Source organism: Mus pahari, chromosome 9 (assembly GCF_900095145.1).
Source record: "Mus pahari chromosome 9, PAHARI_EIJ_v1.1, whole genome shotgun sequence".
Taxonomy (NCBI): domain Eukaryota; kingdom Metazoa; phylum Chordata; class Mammalia; order Rodentia; family Muridae; genus Mus; species Mus pahari.
This window is the reverse complement of record NC_034598.1, coordinates 29735819-29754711: the sequence shown is the minus strand read 5'-3', so window position 1 is coordinate 29754711 and position 18893 is coordinate 29735819. Positions and strand designations below refer to the sequence as shown.

The window sequence follows — 18893 nt, the reverse complement described above, 5'->3', positions numbered from 1 at the left end:
TTGGGATAGCATTAGAAATGTAAATAAAGAAAATATCTAATAAAAAAAAAAACATTGCCTCTTACACCCAACCACATCACTGAAATATATTTAAAGCTTCCCACAGCCTCTGTAGGTATGTTGAGGCATTGGGTACAATTTCCTAAAGAGGACAGATGGAGAAACAGAATTGTTGTGCTAGGTGTGATTGAAATTAGACCGAGATTGTAAAATGTGATTTGATTTGCAAGAGTTAAGCACTTGAGAGCAGCTGCCTGATTGAGTCTATTCTCCATAAGGAGATGAATCCTAGTTTTTCATTATTTTTTTCTAAATTAAAGAATCTCATTCATAGGGATAACACTTAGGACCATCTAGGATTACACTTATAGCTCCAAATGATGACAATTCTTTCTCCTATGTCTTTGATAAGGTAAAGTATAATTGACACCCATTGAAACATATCAGTTCACTGTGCCCTAAAACAATTCACTCTTTTTCTGTCTTTAAACTGGAGATCCAGAATAGCAATCTAGATATGGAAAACCCAGCACCTAGTTAAAAAAATATTTCATTTCACAAGCTAAGCACCATAGCAATTTTGAAGGGATGAAATAATACAATTCTAGTACCACTTACAAAATATGGGTGAGTCACCTAAGGTCAAGGCTTATTTATTTGGCTTTTTTGAACTTAAATATATGTTATTAACAAAAACAGAAGAGAAAGAAGGGATTTACACAAAGTTGGAATTTTTCTTTTGCAAATAATAAAGTAGAAATATTAAGTATTATTGTTTAACATATTTATTCCAAAAATATAGTATGCTTGATAAACAAGAAATAATACAGAAATTCATAATCAAGTTGATGAATAAGTTTTACTTTGTCAACAATTATATCAACCTAATTTCACTCAAATTAGAGACCATGAAAATGCTTTTACAAATGCATGTTTAGAATGCAACACACTGCATTTCAAATGTCCTTTTCATCTTCTGATGCTGTGGGTTTTTTTTTTTTTTTGATAAATTATATTTCTGTTTCCTGCTTCTACAATGAGTTGTACTTTTGCCCCTGGCTTCACGTTTGTCTTTATTTAACTCCTGCTATTAAACATTGCTCCCAATGATGGAATATTCTAGAACCCTGAATTATATCTCTTTCAGCTTTGTGCCATATCCTTACAAGTCAGTTGTTAAAAATAAAATTATTGTGGTCTGGAGAGATATCTCATTGGTTAAAAGAGTGCATACCACTCTTCTAGAAGACTCAAGTTCAGTTGCCAGTGACTAGACAGTTAAATCACAATCTACCTCCTGACTCTGACTCTACATATCTGGCATTCTCTCCAGACTTCTCTCTCTCTCTCTCTTCTCTCTCTCTCTCTCTCTCTCTCTCTCTCTCTCTCTCACACACACACACACACACACACACACACACACTCACAACTACACATAACTTTAAATACTAATAATAGATTTTTCTAAAAACTGAATCATTGAAAACTACAGATAATTTATGCTTTTACACTTATATAAATTCAGCTACAACTGTTTAAACATTTATAGTATCTCAGCCTTCTTATCATCCAGATTACATTCCTTTTTTCTATATGAAGGATGTCCTTTAGCAAGTCTGAGAACTGGGTACTGGGGTCCTCTAGGCTGTGTATTCTGCATGGGCACAGTGTCATCTTCCTTAGTTGAAGGTCTGTGGTGTCTATGACACTGAGATGTTCCAAACCTTTCATCTTTAGTTAAATGTAAATCAGAACAACACTGGTACCGGGTTTGTCTCTACATGGAGTTGAACTGTGTCTCCTCTGAGATTGTGCTCATGGGCTGTAGCTATGTCCCTCGGGGCCTGTCAGAAACAGTCTCTCACTTTAGAGGCCTTTGAAGAGCTGATGACAGTGAACATGAGTCCCTGACGCTTATGCTATCTTGGCTGATTTTCTTTTCGGTTGCTTTCATGAGGTCTTCATACGTCTCGGTTACGAGACTTGTCACTACTTCAGACTCTGTCTGCTAAATATGCTGCAGGTGATGCTCTTCCTTTAAAGAAAGCCACCTGTAACTGTGCAAACTTTGTGAACGGTGGGAAACAAGATGATTTAATATGCCGAGTCCAAGGTGAACTTAACAAGACTTAGCTCCTCCTACTTAAAAGTTCATCACAACTCCCTCTAGAGTCAATTAGATTTAATTTTTAGTCTGTCTTTTGGATAGAAGACATCCAAGACAAATGCAAAATCAGTCTTCAGATAAACTAACTTACTTCTCAGACAGCTTTTAATTCTGTGTTGATAGACATTTACATTGGGTTTAGGTTTATACATTATGGAATATTTTGTCTTAAATTTTACTCAATACATTTTGTGAACATATATGTTCACGATATAGATACATCTATGTGTGTTTACAAAGTGCATATATATTTTCTTATGAATAGCTGGGAGTTGTGTTAATGTCCAAAAGATAAGAGACTTCTGTATTTTAATAGATATTGTCAAAGAACAAAGTTGTAACAGTACACACACAAACACACACACACACACACACACACACACACACACACACACACGTTAGATTATACTCCAGGAATACTAAACCAAAATTTAAGGATGCAAAAGTATTAATGAAATATATAATATTTAGTTTTAAGAATCAGCTTGAAAGACTCCAGACATGGCTAAGTAGTTGAAGAGAAATTACTGCTCTTCTAGAAGACCCAGGTCCTATTCCAAGTACCCTCATGGCAGTTTATAGCCATTTATAGATATAGTTTCAGGGCTTTCTCTAAGACTTTCTTTTGGTCTCAAGTATGTGTGTGGTATACAGATACATATGCTGTCAAAACACAAACGCATAAAATAACAAAATAGTCTAAAAATCAATTAAAAGTGCAGAGAAGGTTGGGGGTCTTTTCTTACAAGTTATTATTGATTCATTGTGAAATAACTATTATGTAAGTACTTTAGTCAGATTTCCCTAGTTCCGATCTGTTTCCTGATCCAGTTTGCAGTATGAACCTGGGAGAGTAGTGCCAAAAGATGAAGTGGACTAAAGTCTCATGAAATAGCCAACTTTATTTTGAGCCTTAGAAAATTTGTTCTCTTGAGGGTTAAGAAGAATCTTATGAGTAAGGTTTTCAATCTCAAGGACAAGCCACTTGTGGCAAAAACATGGTTTTTCCATGGAGGCATGTGAATAACAACACATGAAGTAAGATCATTTCTAACACAACACTTGGGAGGAGCATGAAAACACATTTCAAGCACAATACAGTGTTTTAAGGAAACTAAGGTCACAAGACTCTTGTATTGTTTTCTTGGGACCTTTTCACAAGCTCTCAGAATTCTCACATGACTCCATTCTTGGACTGTGTTCCAAAACCTGTCTATTCGGTTCAAAACATTTTTATTGGATTTAGAGAATCTGACACTTGTGGTTTAATATTTATACACATTGAATTTCATGAGTAATTTTAATTAACAATCTGGAGTGTAAAAGATTTTGGAAAATACTAGGCTCGGTTAATACAATTCCTTTGTCCACTTATTTTTTATTTAAGATTTTAAGCTAAATTATCCAGGCTATATATGTTACAACATAGCTCTAATCCCAATCTAAAAAGCAGAAGCAGGAGGATCATTGCAATTTCAGGACCAGAAGGGGTTGCCCAATAACCTCCAGTCCTATTAGCCCTACCCAGTATGATCTTGTCTAAGATAAATCTATAATTTTACTGAAATTACTAATGAATCACTGACATGGGATAAATAGGTGATTGCTGCGAATTATCCAATGTCTTATCAGTGATTAACATATCAGCTTTAATCAGCATTTCATTAGCATGTTTACATTAGTCAGATATAACCAAAGTAATAAAAAATGTCTTTATCTTATCAAACAGTAAGGTAGCTTACATTAAACAAACTTTTATAACTTGGTAACTAAAGGTTTGCTAGTCTTTAGAAAAATGAAACGGCTATCATACTAGTAACCAGTCCTTTACATGCGGAATAAATATTTTTGAACAGTCTTAGATGTTACCTTTCTACTAAGGACAGGGAATAAAACCTTAGACATTTTCTCTCCAAATATATAGTCAGGATTTACTGTATATTAGTTGCTCAGGGAATATCTGCTGAAAGAATAAATATTTCCCTCTCCACACAAACTCTTCACTGAAGTAAGCAAGTGACTGTATCATCAACTGAACTAAGAAACCATGAAAAAAGCATGTAAAGTGGGATGGGCATGGAGGGATGTGGAATTCCATGTTGGACAAAGTAGAGAGGGCTACAGAAATTCAAGTTATGTAACTCTACACTTTAAGAAAAGGCTTGATTGGCCAAAATGAATCTTTGAGGCCATCAGCATGTAGAAGATTGTTTTTAATTGTGCAATTTAAAAAAAAAACTGATAGAAATTTAAATATTCTAGAAAGCTATAGAAATACGATTAAAAGAATTTGTAAGCCGGGCGTTGTGGTGCACACCTTTAATCCCAGCACCTGGAAGGCAGAGGCAGGCGGATTTCTGAGTTCGAGGCCAGCCTGGTCTACAAAGTGAGTTCCAGGACAGCCAGGGCTATACAGAGAAACCCTGACTCGAAAAACCAAAAAACAAAAACAAAAAACAAAAAACAAAAAACAAAACAAAACAAAAACAAAAACAAAAACAAAAAAGAATTTGTATAAATAAACATATGTGTGTTATATAACATATATAGCACTATATATGTTATATATTTATATTCCATGTAAAAACATGCTGGTTGATTCAAAGATTTGATTCCTTAATTTTACTGCAAAATAAATCTCATGTATTTTAACATTTGATTTGTAAATTATCACATGATTTCCTTGACATTTGTGAGTTGTTTCTGAAATTTGTATGAAAGGATAGAAAATGAAAATAGCCATTTTATTTGTATATACATACACTCATATGTAGAAATGTGTACTTATATGTGTGTAGAAAAATACATAATGGAATTTTACTGAGGTATAAAGAATGAAACTATGTCATTTGCAGAGAGTGAATCCAACTGGATAGTGTCATATTAAGAGTGTTAAGTCAGACTAAGAAGGACAAACATTACATGTCCTGTTTCACTTGGGGACCCTAATTCTCTGTTGAGACATTAAATACTGTATGCACATAATACAAAAAGTAGAAATGAAACAATCTGGGGAAATTAAGGAGACCAATAGGTCTGGGGGAGAAATTAAAAAAAAAGAGCATAGAAAATCCATGGTAATTGGGTCAAAGTACAAAACATACTTATATGAAAATACTATTATGAGATACAATACCATGTACAGTAGAAATATTCTCATCTTTAAAATCAACAAAGAAAGGGATATAGTATCGAAGTTCCCCTCGAAAAAGATGATTACCGTAACTCATTACATCCTTTACCTCTCGCCAGTGATGTTTCTCAAACAGTAGACCGTGGCGCACTTTGTGAAGCTGAGTACACACCTCACCCAAGACTCAAGGAACATTGAAGGAGCAGCAGTACAAGGATTCTAAGAACCAGCAGACAGTGAGGACTTCTGAAAAAAACATGTCTTCTGGACATCACAGGACCAGTGCATGCAGAAAGCTACTGGCCGGGGTTGTCTGCATAAGGCCTTCGCAAGAGTGATTCAGTCAATGTCCCAATATGGGTGGTGTGGGACTCACCAGACCCGACCCCTAAATGGGGACCTTTGGTGGGTGACAGTTCCCGAGGAAGGAAAAGTCAGTTTTCTTCTGTGATACTCCATGGTAGATTGCTCACGACCCAGAAGATAAAGTAACACCCATCCTTGTACTGGCAAGGCTAAAGAGACTCAAGAGGAAGGGGGAAAAAACGAGGAAGAGAAAGATACAGGAAGGAACAAGATAAGCCCAGGAGAAGTTGGAGTAGGAATTGATTAGGGGGTGGTTGTGACCTTAACGAATTGTCTTCATGTAAGAAAATACCTCAGAGCATTCATTTTAAAATCTTTCTCCCTTGAAAATGAGCAAAGGATTTAGACAAGGAACACGATTACAATGTCAACTATTCATATGTGTGGGAAAAGCATATTCTCCTCAATAATCAGGCAATGGGTAGTTAGATCCAATAACATACTTAATAGTATTTATGTTGAAAGGAGACTCCAAAAAGTAATAGCATCAAGTGTTGGCCACAGTGCAGAGATGAGAATCCATGTGGCCAGCTGATGGATGAACAGGGATCAACGGGTTCAACACAACAACGTTAGAGACCTTGTGGCCGTATCATGTTCCCCACAAGCTTCCATAGAAAACTGATTAAAAGTTGGAAGATCAGTGCTTCAGGCTGGCTAGCCAGGTTTCTTTGGTTAATTGACATTAATTCCAAAGAAACAGACACCTTGACTGTTCCCTCAATAGCATTAGAAATAAAATTGTCAGTGAGGCAAAGCAAGCATTAATATGTTTTCCTCATTCCGTTTGTGATCTATATAGAGCTGCATATGCCCATCATTTTCTAGTGTGCTTAGTATTTAAAAGTTCCCTGACATGTATTCTGATTCTGGACTTCAGGGAAACCAGTGATCTAAAATAATTCCCTAACATTATGCTGTTCATCAGACATTAAGAAATTGCCCAACAGTTGCCAAGAAAATAGTTTTGACCAGTCATATTTCCTTTGGTTGCTTGGTTGATTTGGTATGGGTTTGATTTTCTTAGACATAGTCTTTCTCTATAACTCAGGCCAGTGGCCTTACACTTCTGATTCTCAGGGATGGGAGTGTTGAGATTTCAAGTCACTGCCTCCACCATGAACTACCATCTGAAATTGTAAAGCAACGACCCTTATCAAAATAAACACATTACATGGTATGTAAGAGCAAAACCTTGCTCAGAGGTTTGCGATGCATTTTATTATTAAATATTTTTCAGCCTCTTGTTTTGCTGACAAAAAGAACTTCTGGTTTAAAATAACCACCCATATAATATTTATTTTTCTAGTATAAAATTTTCACATCTGTAAAATAAATGCCTTTCACTAAATAATATCCTTTCATCTTATATTTTAGGATTTATAGTGTAAAACTGTTTCTTTCTTTGGAAATCTTACAGAATAAGCCTCCTTTTTCTTTTTTCTTAAGTAGAAGTGAAAGGGATTTAACAGTGGGAGTCAGATCTCAAGGTTAATTATGAGGATTGAATGTGCCCATTTTTAACGGTTCTTAGACACCTTCAGAAAGCTGGCAGATGTTTAACTCAAGTCCACAGAACCATCACAAACAGCTACAACAACTACCTTTGTGGTAAATAGGCCACAATCTGAGAACCGTTCAGTACCCTTGTTTATAACAAATATTCTAATATATCTCAATTAGATATGAAGAACCCAGCATAATTGTATAGAAGGGAGACATTTCTTTAGTTACTCTACCTGTGGACACAGGGTCTCCAGGTGATTGGCTGCAATTCTGACGATTTTAATCCCATCTTCATTCGTTGACATGGAACAAGCCAGATTTGCCACCTTAAATGCAATTCAAGACAATGAAAATTAGTCCCGATCACTGAGGAAATATTGAAATATTTGCTCTCATGTGCAAGGAAGAGCATGCATGTAATGTCAGGTAGAATTTTTACCTCCTTCACAGGATTATTCAGGGAAACTATTAAAATAAATAACAAAGGAGGCTTGGGGAATCAACATACAGAGAAAATGCTGATGAATGGATCAGGAAGCTTTACACAGTCTCTGGGTATCAACATCTAATCCATAATAAGACATTCTTAGGGGACTGGGTAAAGTTTATCTATGGATCGCATGCTAATAGGTTCTTGGAATCTCCTTTGATTGTGGTTTATTTTAAGATTGTAATTGTTTTATTATTTCCCAGAGGTCTATTATGCACACTTACGTTGCATTAAGTATAGCTGTATCTTATTCATGTTTTATTCAACATTGAATGTGCTGGGTTTCCCAGGCTGGACAAACACAAGATAATTAAATAGTATTTCCTCTTCTTTGCTTTTCTACTGTAATTTAATGAACAATATCTGACATTCTGATAGCCAATTAAATTCAAGTATTAGTGACACCTAAACCTACTTTATACCACTGCTTTTGAAATTTATACAATCTTCCACTGTTCTTTTAAATGATTACCATAATAGCCATTACCTAAGCCTGGTGTTTACAAATTCTTTATAACATAGGTTTCAGAAAGGGAGTAGAATTTTTTTCCTTTCCTTTAAACCCCATCTTATCTAAAATTCTTATTGCTAACACCATGGTAATTTATAAAGGAAAGCAATATTTTTTCTTTGCTCAAATTCTAGTTTGGAGGGTGGGGTTAGGCACATTGATGCAGGAAACCAGTACTGTGGTCTACTTAAAGTCGGAAAACAACTTATGGAACTTTGTTTTCTCCTTCTACTATGTGGGTGAGGGGACAGGTCTCCCATCTTCAGATTTGGTGGTAGATGCCTTATTCTCTAAGCCACCTCACCAAGCCATGATATATTTTTCTGATGTACACAAAATATTTCATTGTCTTTATTAATGCTTTGCCCCATAAAATAGCTTCTTAAAGATTTGCCATTTGCCCATTAGATAATACCCACCTTGTAGCTCTTGCTGCTAAAATTTAAAGTAAGTTCACTTTTAGGGGATAGCAAATAAACAGAAATCTTTAGGCTACTGTTTTATGACTATGAGTTTAAATTTGAATAGCTATAAGACTTTCTGGTCTCTTCTTTAATATCTGAATGGTGAAACATCTCCAGGTTTGCTCTTGCACATGACAAAATAACAGACATACATTATTTAGCTATGAAGAGGCATTGTTCAATTTATTAACGTACATGAAATGGCTTACTTGAAAAGGCCTTTTGTTAGCTTGAAGGTCACAATACCTCAACTTTCATATCTGACACATAATTAGAGCATTTGTGAATTATTTGAAAAGGGCAATGATTTCTGCACCCCGCACCCCACCTCCTAAACCTCATTCACTGGTAGTGAAACTCTTCCAAATTTGAGCACTGATTACAGTTAAAATTCCGTACATTTTGTATAATTCTTTACAGTGGTAACTTTTACAAGATTATTCAATGAACCAACAAAACAATTGGAATTTGAAATTTCTCATTCAATTAGGTCACACACACAAATAATTTTTTAAAAAAAATTAAAAAGAATTAATCTGAAGCTTCAATTTACAGAAAATTGACTCTATACGATATTTTCCTCCTTTCTATTTTTTTTATCTGGTGCTGGGGACCAACTTCATTGTCTTGTGATTGCTAGTCAAGCACCCTATCAGTGACTTCATCTTCCTATGTCTTACTCTATAGTCATGTAAAGTACATGGTTTTCAAAGGTTCAGACTTCCCTCAGCATCTCCAGCACCTTCATTGTGTGTGTCTGGCCTATTTGGATACACCCATCTTCTGTAAGGCTATTCTCACCCTGAATAACCTCCACTTTTCCTCTTTTCTTTCCCGCTTGGTACCTCCTCTCCCATGTTTATAGGGGCCTTTAAAGTATGGGCTCTGGCTTTGGGGTAGTAGATTTAGCAGATAACTTTACAGATCTTCTCTGTGACCCCTCCCTTCAGTGTGAATCTCTCTTAACGCCTATTTAGTCTTTAGAACATGGAATTTGTAGGGATGGGGATATAGCTGCACATGGCATTTTGGTCTCTTCTTCTTCTTCTTCTTCTTCTTCTTCTTCTTCTTCTTCCTCTTCCTCTTCCTCTTCCTCTTCCTCTTCCTCTTCCTCTTCTTTCTTCTTTCTTCTTTCTTCTTTCTTCTTTCTTCTTTCTTCTTTCTTTTTCTTCTTCTTCTTCTTCTTCTTCTTCTTCTTCTTCTTCTTCTTCTTCTTCTTCTTCTTCTTCTTCTTCTTCTTCTTCTCCTTCTTCTTCTTCTTCTTCTTCTTCTTCTTCTTCTTCTTCTTCTCCTTCTTCTTCTTCTCCTTCTTCTTCTCCTTCTCCTTCTTCTTCACCTTCTCCTCCTCCTCCTCCTCCTCCTCAACTTCCTCTTCCTTCTCCTCCCACTCCTTTTCCCCCTCTCCCCACTCCTCCTCCGATGCTTATGCTATTACTCAAAAAACTATATGGATATACAACAAGGATCATTATCCTCAAACACTTTACAGTGGTAATTTTTACAAGATTATTCAATGAACATACAAAACAATTGGAAGTTGGGATTCTGTTCAATGTCTCTAGTGAGATAATGGTAATAAGATCATTTTTATCTCAATTTTTCCCTGAAAAAGATAGATGATAGATAGATGAGTGGATAGATAGATCGCTAGATTATATATATATATATATATATATATATATATATATATATAGAGAGAGAGAGAGAGAGAGAGAGAGAGAGAGAGACAGATAGGCAGAGGATAGACAGGTTGACAGATGAGGTGAATATATCTATCTCTATTTCTATATCTATATTCATCTCACCAAACTGTCTTATGTAAACTCAAATTTCCAGGTTATCAAAAACTGACTTAAAAACTATTAGGCTCTGTCATGTGTTTGTCAAACATGGCTAATTTATGGTAATATTTTAGGACAAAGCAGAAAGGCTGGGTGGTAAAACTGAAATCCTTTTACAATTTGAATTTGTATGACTCAGAAATGTTTTCCAAAATCACATCAATGTGTGAGTGAAAGCCACATTTTTTCTAATAATAAGTAGTTCTGGGTGCCTGTTCAGGGAAACAAGCACAGCATAAATGTGACTTCCCTGCTTGTCAAGGAAAACAGCATGCACATAGAATATCTTTTAAAAGTAGTCTGTGGTATTTTGACATCTGACATCCTTGTTTATCTAACTTTGACAATGTTTCACAAATCCAAGCAAAGCTTCATTATATAATACATTCCCATAGAAATTTTCTCTTTGCTAAGGAAAACTGGGGATTAAAAGGATTTCTTTGGATTGTGGGAGAGATACTAAGTCCCATGATTCTGTTTTGTTACCTATAAAATACATGATGGTTTCTAACTCAATGGTGCCTGGACAACTAGATGAGACACTGTATGAAGAAGATGTAGGGCTCAGTATCTGTGAAACTATGTGAATTTCCATCATTTATTTGTCTCTTCATCCTCGATCTCATCCCTGTCTCTCAGAGCTAATGGGCAAAATAAAAGAACTTCAAGTTCTCAGCAGTGCTATAAATTTAAGCCTTAGGTGCACAAAGAACCTTAGCAAAATGTCTAACTCAAGACACTGAGCTAGACAGAACTCAGTAATGGGGTAGAATGGTATGTGATCCCTAGCTAGAGGCAGGAGGATGCATTAAAGCAGAATGAAAGGGCGGAGAATGTCACCACTTAGCTAACACAAGTTAGCAGTTGGTTGGCTAACTTTCATTACAGCCTCTGTGACCTCTCATCAGTTTGTTGTCCTCTACTGCACACAAGGAAAAGGAACAATCAGATGTGGCACACTCAGACTAAAGGATGGGGATGCTGAACCAGGTGTGTGTGTGTGTGTGTGTGTGTGTGTGTGTGTGTGTGTGTGTGTGTGTTTCTATTACTTATGGGCAGATAATTCTTTTCTGAAATAATGGAGCTAACTTTTAGTGGGTATTACACAGTAAGTACCCTTTAGCAAGTCAAAGAAAAGTCAAGTCTTCATTATCTAAAATAAACAAACAAACAAAAAGATATTGGGCAAGACCATGTAGCCACTAAAAGAGAATGGCTATGACAAAATATCCCTTCATACTAAAAAGGGATTAATTGTATCATTAAAGCAATTGCCTAAATTCTAGCCAATAACTTTCAAAAACATCTTCAGTCCAGGACATGTTGTCATGTCACTGAGCATTGACTAAAGATTTCTGTCCTGTTGGTATCTCTCTCTGAGCTGTTGAAGCCTATAAGGTTCTCTAACCTAACTATGCCATGTGATCCAGGAAAACCATGTAATCTATAAACATTCTCACTGACACCAAAGCCAGAAGAGTCCATTCATCCTTCACCTCAACAATGCTACAGCTACTTCTCATCACCCTGGCTCCTGGATCAAGTTCTAGGCCCCAAATGGTATGCTCTTATCATGCTCACTACTAGCTGGACATTCTATCTGTCCTTGTATTTGGCAGTGAATGTGGTTTCCTTCACTCCTTCACTGCTTGTCTATCATGAGAAATTTCTGCTGTGGGACCTTGTCGAAGTTGCCATCTATGCTGGTCATGCTTGTTCCTCTGCATGTCAAGTTGACCACTGAGAACAAAAGGACTGACTTGTCCATCCCCCAAAAAATAGGGCTAGTTATAAAAAGATATTTTGAAAATTATAAATTTTCTCTGTGGCCATTAAATAAATCTATGAATCTACATTAACCTTGTGTTTGATAGTCACTATGCTGTAACATGGCAGGGAGATTCATGTGTTGAATGGAAGAACATGCCAGGATTTAAAATTCCAATATCAATTTTCACCCAAAATCTCACTATAGCTATCCTCTCTGACATCTTAGAAAACTAAAGTGGAAGTGTCACTACAAAGCACACCGTTCTGGGAGCTGAATGTCATTCATCATTCATTCAGTCACCTAGAAGTTCCTGTACGTGTATTGGCCTTTTATATTATTTCATTGAGAGTGTGAACTACATTAGGATGTTTGGAGAGATCCTCATTGTTGTGCGCTCCTGTGTATCTATAATACCCATGGCTAATTATAACATCTCATCACATCTCCACAGATCCTAGCTCTCAGTGGGGGAGAAAGGTCATTCCTTCATTTTCATACAAAATCCCTCTCTGGCAGATGGTCATGTAACACTTGTACAAACACTTCTGGGTACAGAAAATTTAGTGTTGATAAGGGCAACTCTATTCCCTGGCAGTGCAGCCCAAAATTATGAAATTATAGCATTCTTTTTTATAAGGAAATGGAATGTCACCTCAATGAATGCCAAATGTCATAAATAATATATAGATTTAGATTAAGGAAAAGTGTAAAAACAATTCCAGACTTTTGAGATGAAGAAAAGAAAGATAGCAGAATGACCAGGAAGTAGCTGTTAAAAAGGTTTAATTTCTTCCTACCTAGGTAACAAGATACATTAATGAAGAGATCTAAGGGGTGTGGTATTACAGTTTTAAAGTCAACTTCCATGTGATTTGGATGTAGTAGATCCCCAACAGAATACATAGGAGAGAGGGAGGGAAAGAGAGAGGGGGGAAGAAGAAGGAGAAGGAGAAGGAGAGGGGGTAAGGGGAGAGGAAGAAAAGGAGAGAAGGAGGGGGTGAATGGGAGAGGGAGAAGGAGGGAGAGGCAGAGAGAGAGAGGGAGAGAGAGGGGNGGGGAGAGAGAGAGGGAGAGAGAGGGGTGTGGAGAGAGAGGTACACACACAAACCATTGACAACAATAAAAATACACCTACACTGGACCTTGGTGATTTTCACTTGTTTGGACATATATTTTTCTTGAAGATTAACATAATGATAGCATGATAGAAAAAGCTTTTCAAGAAACAATAAAATAACTATAAGAGAAATTTCCAGCCAAAAGACTTTGTAGGGGTGACAACAATTTGGGATACTTAGGTAGGTCTGTTATCCCTTCATCTAAGCCAGGGGTGCTCTCTGTGTGTGACTGGCAAGTCAGACTCCTAGTCATTGCTTGGTCCTAGACTGGGGCATACTCCTCACTTCCTCCTAGGGCAGCTCTGGTTTCTGCCTATTCTAAACTTTTTATTTTGACTTTACTTATGTGAGCCACCTGTGTCTTCCATTAAGGTCTCTGTGTTCCCACTCAAGTGAGTCGAAATAATTTTCTCAGTGTTGACCTAGAAAACTAGTACACCCACTGTGCACTACCCTCATGCTGTTTCACAGTGATGAATAAACAGGATCATGTCTACAGGAGGAGGGGCTTCTGACCGTATCTCTGACTAAGGTCTTAGATGGACTGGCTGCCCTGGCCTCGGATGCAAACAAAAATGGAGCATGTGTCAGCTCCTGCAAATGAATGAATGTGTTTCTAAGAGTTTTCTTCCTGACCCCTCGGTGCTTAATAGAAAATTTTATACATTAAGTACAAAAAAAGCATTGAGTTCTTGAAGGAATTATTTACCATTTTTTTCACCTTAACTGGCAAGCTGTTCATACTGTTTGAAAGTCATTTCTCACATCTTGTTTCAAAACCACGTCAATACTCTAAGACCTAGAGTGTATACTCAGAACTCCATAGTTAGATTTCATAACTCTATTTTCTATGCACATGTCAGTCTTCCCAACCTCACTTAGCTACCCATCAGATGAAGAACAGGTTAAAAAAAATAATTTTTCTCTAAACTTCTATCAAGCATATTATTGTAAAATAGTGTTATTTGGCTCATGTAAATAAGAGTTTGAATCATTATATCTATAAATCGCAGTGTTCATTCTCTATATTAATAATTCTATTGTTGAGTCTTATGAATAAGACATAATTTATTCCTTGGATGCTATGACTTCCTCTAAAACTTCTTGATTATAATAGGTCTTAATCATTCACAACATGAACATTAAAAGTAAGTATCATTTCCTCAATCTGGGAAGGAAAGACACGAAGAAATAAAGGCTGTGGGGTGTGGGTGTGAATTGCCTTCAGTCGACATCAGCCTGACTGGGTGCATCCTTAGGGTTTATCAAGATTTAGCTCTCGGAGTGAGAAGGCAGATCTGGGTTCCCTTCTCAATTCACAAGGACTTAAATTTCACAAAGCTTGCAGTGAGGCATGAAGAAACATGAAGGCTCCCAAAGCTCTTGGAAACACTACAAAGTATCAAACTTTGAAAGTCACTAGTTAATCACTAACAATGAAACGCTGGAATTTCTGCCTTTTGGTTGTAATTTCCTTTCTTATTAATGGGAGACAGTGAGAGTTGGGTTGAATAGTGTAAATTTGAGTTGACATATTGATACAAGTAGACATAACTAAAACATGGGTGTATAATTAAGATGTTAAGGAATTCACTAATTTACCAATGATAATTGAATGTGATTAAAGAGGGATGATTACTCTCAGAAGAGTATTAAAGATATCAATATTTATTACATAACAAGAAGAACATTTTTTCTGAGGCACTACATATAACATCTGCAAGCCACACTGCAAGTCAATGTTATGACATTATGAACACCTGGAGAGATGGTTCAAGGGATGTTATTAGATGTTATTGTGGATCATGTTTAGAGATGATGTAAGCAACCTTTGGAAATACCCATCCATTCGGCCACACAGAGAGCTATGTTATTACTTCTTGGGGTGCTTGGCTGAAATGATGGTCCCACAGGGAAAGAGTAAGATAGTTCCAGGACCTTGTGACTCAAAGAAGACAACAACAGGACACCTGAGCAACACACGCACACACTCACACACACACACACACACACACACACACACACACATATGCAGGCAACTGCGTGCATGCATGCATAAACTCATATGCATGCACACATACATTACATAGAATTTTATTATTTTGTGAGCAACTATACATTTCTAATATATGTATGTGGGCATATATATCATTCCTATGACATATATTTTCACAAATATATTAATATATTTAGAGAGAATGTATTTTAGTGAATATTCAATATTTTTAATGCAGATTTGATCTTCCTATTTCTTCATTACTGTGCCATATCTTCTTTCCTATAAAATTATGCATAGCAAATGTTCATATGGGTACAATATAGCATGAAAGAAAGTAGAAGAAAGATTACTTATAAAGGAATGAGAAAGGACTGAGCAGGCAGTGAACATGAGTTACTGAAAAGAATATAAAGCTAGCCAGAAAGAGGTGGTGCCCACCTTTAATCCCAGTACTTGGGAGGCATAGGAAGGCTGATCTCTGAGTTCAAGACCAACCTGGTCTAAAGAGTGAGTTCCAGGACAGCCAGGACTACACAGTGAAACCCTGTCTTAAAAAACATAATAATAATAATAATAATAATAATAATAATAATAATAATAATAATAAAGATTTGTGTTTCTAGTTCTAATTCTGCCATTGATTTTTGCTTGTTACCTTTTTTATGATGGATCAGTACATAAAACATATTCAATACTGAAAATGTACAATTTAATGTCAATTTATAAAGCTTCTTTCTGACTGTCTCTTCCTATTCTATAGAAGTTCATTGAGTTGTAAAGTCTAGTTAATTTCTGTGTGTGATGTTTTTGGTTGTTTGTGCATTTTTTAACACTTTTAAGATTGATTGATTGATTGATTGACTGATCGATTTGATATTTTATTTACATTTAAAATGTCATCCTAGTTTCCCCTCTGAAAATTCCCTATTTCCTCCCTCCTCCCCCTGTTCCCCAACCCACCCACTCCTGCTTCCTGGCTCTGGCATTCCCCTATACTGGAGCAGTGAACCTTCACAGGACCAAAGGCCTTTCCTCCCATTGATGACTGACTAGGCCATCCTCTGCTACATATGCAGCTAGAGCTATGGGTCCCATCATGTGTTTTCTTTGGTGGTTAGTCCCAGGGAGCTCTGGGGCTGATGGTTAGTTCAAATTGTTTCTCCTATGGGGCTTCAAGCCCCTTCAGCTCCTTGTGTACTTTCTCTAGCTCCTTCATTGGGGACCCTGTGCTCTGTCCAATGGATGGCTGTGGGCATCCACTTCCGTATTTGTCAAGAACTGGCAGAGTTTCTCAGGAGACAGCTTTATCAGGCTCCTGTCAGCAATCTCTTGTTGGCATCTGCAATAGTGTCTGGGTTTGGTGGTTGTTTATGGGATGAATCCCCAGGTTCAGCAGTCTCTGGATGGTCTTTCGTTCAGTCTCTGCTCTGAACTTTGTCTCTGTAACTCCTTCCTTTGGTATTTTGTTCCCCCTTCTAAGAAGAATAGAAGTATCTACACTTTGGTCTTCCTTCTTGAGTTGTATGTTTTGCAAGTTGTATCTTGGGTATTCTGAGCTTCTGGGATAATATCCACTTATCAGTGAGTGCATATCATGTGTGTTCTTTTGTGATTGGGCTACCTCACTTAGGATGATATCCTACAGATCCATTCATATGTCTAATAATTTCATAAATTCATTGTTTTTAATAGCTGCATAGTACTCCATTGTGTAAATGTGCCATGTTTTCCGTATCCATTCCTCTGTTGAAGGACATCTGGATTCTTTCCAGCTTCTGGCTATTATAAATAAGGCTGCTATGAACATAGTGGAGCATGTGTCCTTATTATAAGTTGGAGCATCTTCTGGGTATATGCCCAGGAGTGGTATTGCTGGGTCTTCCTGGTAATACTATGTCCAATTTTCAGAGGAACCACCAAACTGATTTCCAGTGTAGTTGTAACATCCTTAATCATCAGGGAAATGCAAATCAAAACAACCCTAAGATTCCATCTCACAGCAGTCAGAATGGTTAAGATCAAAAACTACAGGTGACAGCAGATGCTGACGAGGATGTGGAGAAAAAGGAACACTCCTCCACTGCTGGTGGAATTGCAAGCTGATTTATTTATTTTTATGTGTATTAATGTTTTGTGGGCATGCGCAGGGTCCTCATGTGTGTGCAGTAACTAACGAGGCCAGAAGAAGGCATGAGATTCCTTGGAGCTGGAGTTGCAGGCAGGTGACAGCTACTGTGTGAATCTGGGGATTAAACCTGGGTCCCCTGGAAGAACAATCAGTGTACTTTATGGCTGAGCTATCTCTCTAGCAACAGGTAAGCTGTTTTTTGTTGTTGTTGTTGTTGTGGCTTTTTTATGCTAAGTTTATAAAACTTCAAATCAGACTCTGTGTAGTCCAGACCAAGCTCATTAAGTGTAGGTTGTTTTCAAAACTCTTTTAGTTGGCTCAGCCCAATTCTAGAGACCAGAATGTCCTTCTTTCATTGGACATTTGTGTCTCTTTTTCTTTTGAGTTGATGTTACCCCCTTCCTCCTTCACTGCTGTCTGTGAATCTCTTACTTCTGCTAATCACCGCCCATCAGAGCTTGCTCAAAAGCATTGCTATGGCAAGTCTGTGTTGCTTTTACTGGTATCATATCCCTTCTCACACCTTAATGTCTATCTATTGAAGGGAGGACTTTCTTTTGGAGAATAATTCTCAGTTTGTAAAGACACGTTCCCTGGGTATTATGTTCTTTGCTTGTTTGTAGTTTTTGTTTTTGTTTTGTTTTGTCTGGTATGCGAGCGTGCATGAGTGCATGCGTGTGAGTGTAGGTGTGTGTTTGGATAGGGTCTCACTATCTTTCTCTGCTTGGCCTGGAGCTGGCTATGTAGATCATGCTGACCTTGAACACACCTGGCAACGGAAAGCAAGTATTCCTGCTTTCCAAGGGACCTGATCCCTCTCACATTAGCTCATTGTTTCTCCCAACATCTGACATTTGATATCCAAACAACAGCTTTTTCAAAAAGGAGAACACAAATAGATACACGAAACAGTTATGCTTACAACTATGCCTTCTTCTCAGATGAAGAAACAAACAAACAAACAAAAATAACTTGGAGGGAAGAGAAAATGGTAGAAATTCAGGGTGAGAGTGAATGGAGAATAGATTTTCCTTTGCAATGTTCTACATGGCTCAGACAACTGACTTTCAGGAAAACAGTCCAGGCCTTTCTTCATACTTCACAGGACTTGTGGAGTGGTTCCTTTCAAGATTTACTTTCACTTACGCCATCCAATTGAGAACTAATGAACAGCTCCCAATCTAGCTCTTAATTTATTTATTTATTTTCTTTCAAGGGCCTCATCTGGCTGCCAAATGCTAGTGAGTGTGGCAGATGTGTGAAGCACAGTGACTTCTGTCCATAACACAGGAAATTTAGTGTCTTTTTGTTTCTTTGTTTTTTTTCAAGACAGGGTTTCTCTGTATAGCCCTGGCTGTCCTGGAACTCACTCTGTAGACCAGGCTGACCTTGAACTCAG

The 18893-nt window shown here is 37.1% G+C and overlaps 1 protein-coding gene across 2 annotated transcripts in view; it reads right to left on the bottom strand.

The window, feature by feature from the left end:
* Ctnna3 (catenin alpha 3) overlaps positions 1–18893 on the bottom strand; it is a 1475129-nt gene that overhangs the window by 551731 nt on the left and 904505 nt on the right. For both annotated transcript variants that reach the window (XM_021205680.2, XM_029542317.1), the window contains exon 10: positions 7406–7498. In XM_021205680.2, the coding sequence (XP_021061339.1) occupies positions 7406–7498 (93 nt within the window). The remainder of the gene's footprint in view (positions 1–7405; positions 7499–18893) is intronic.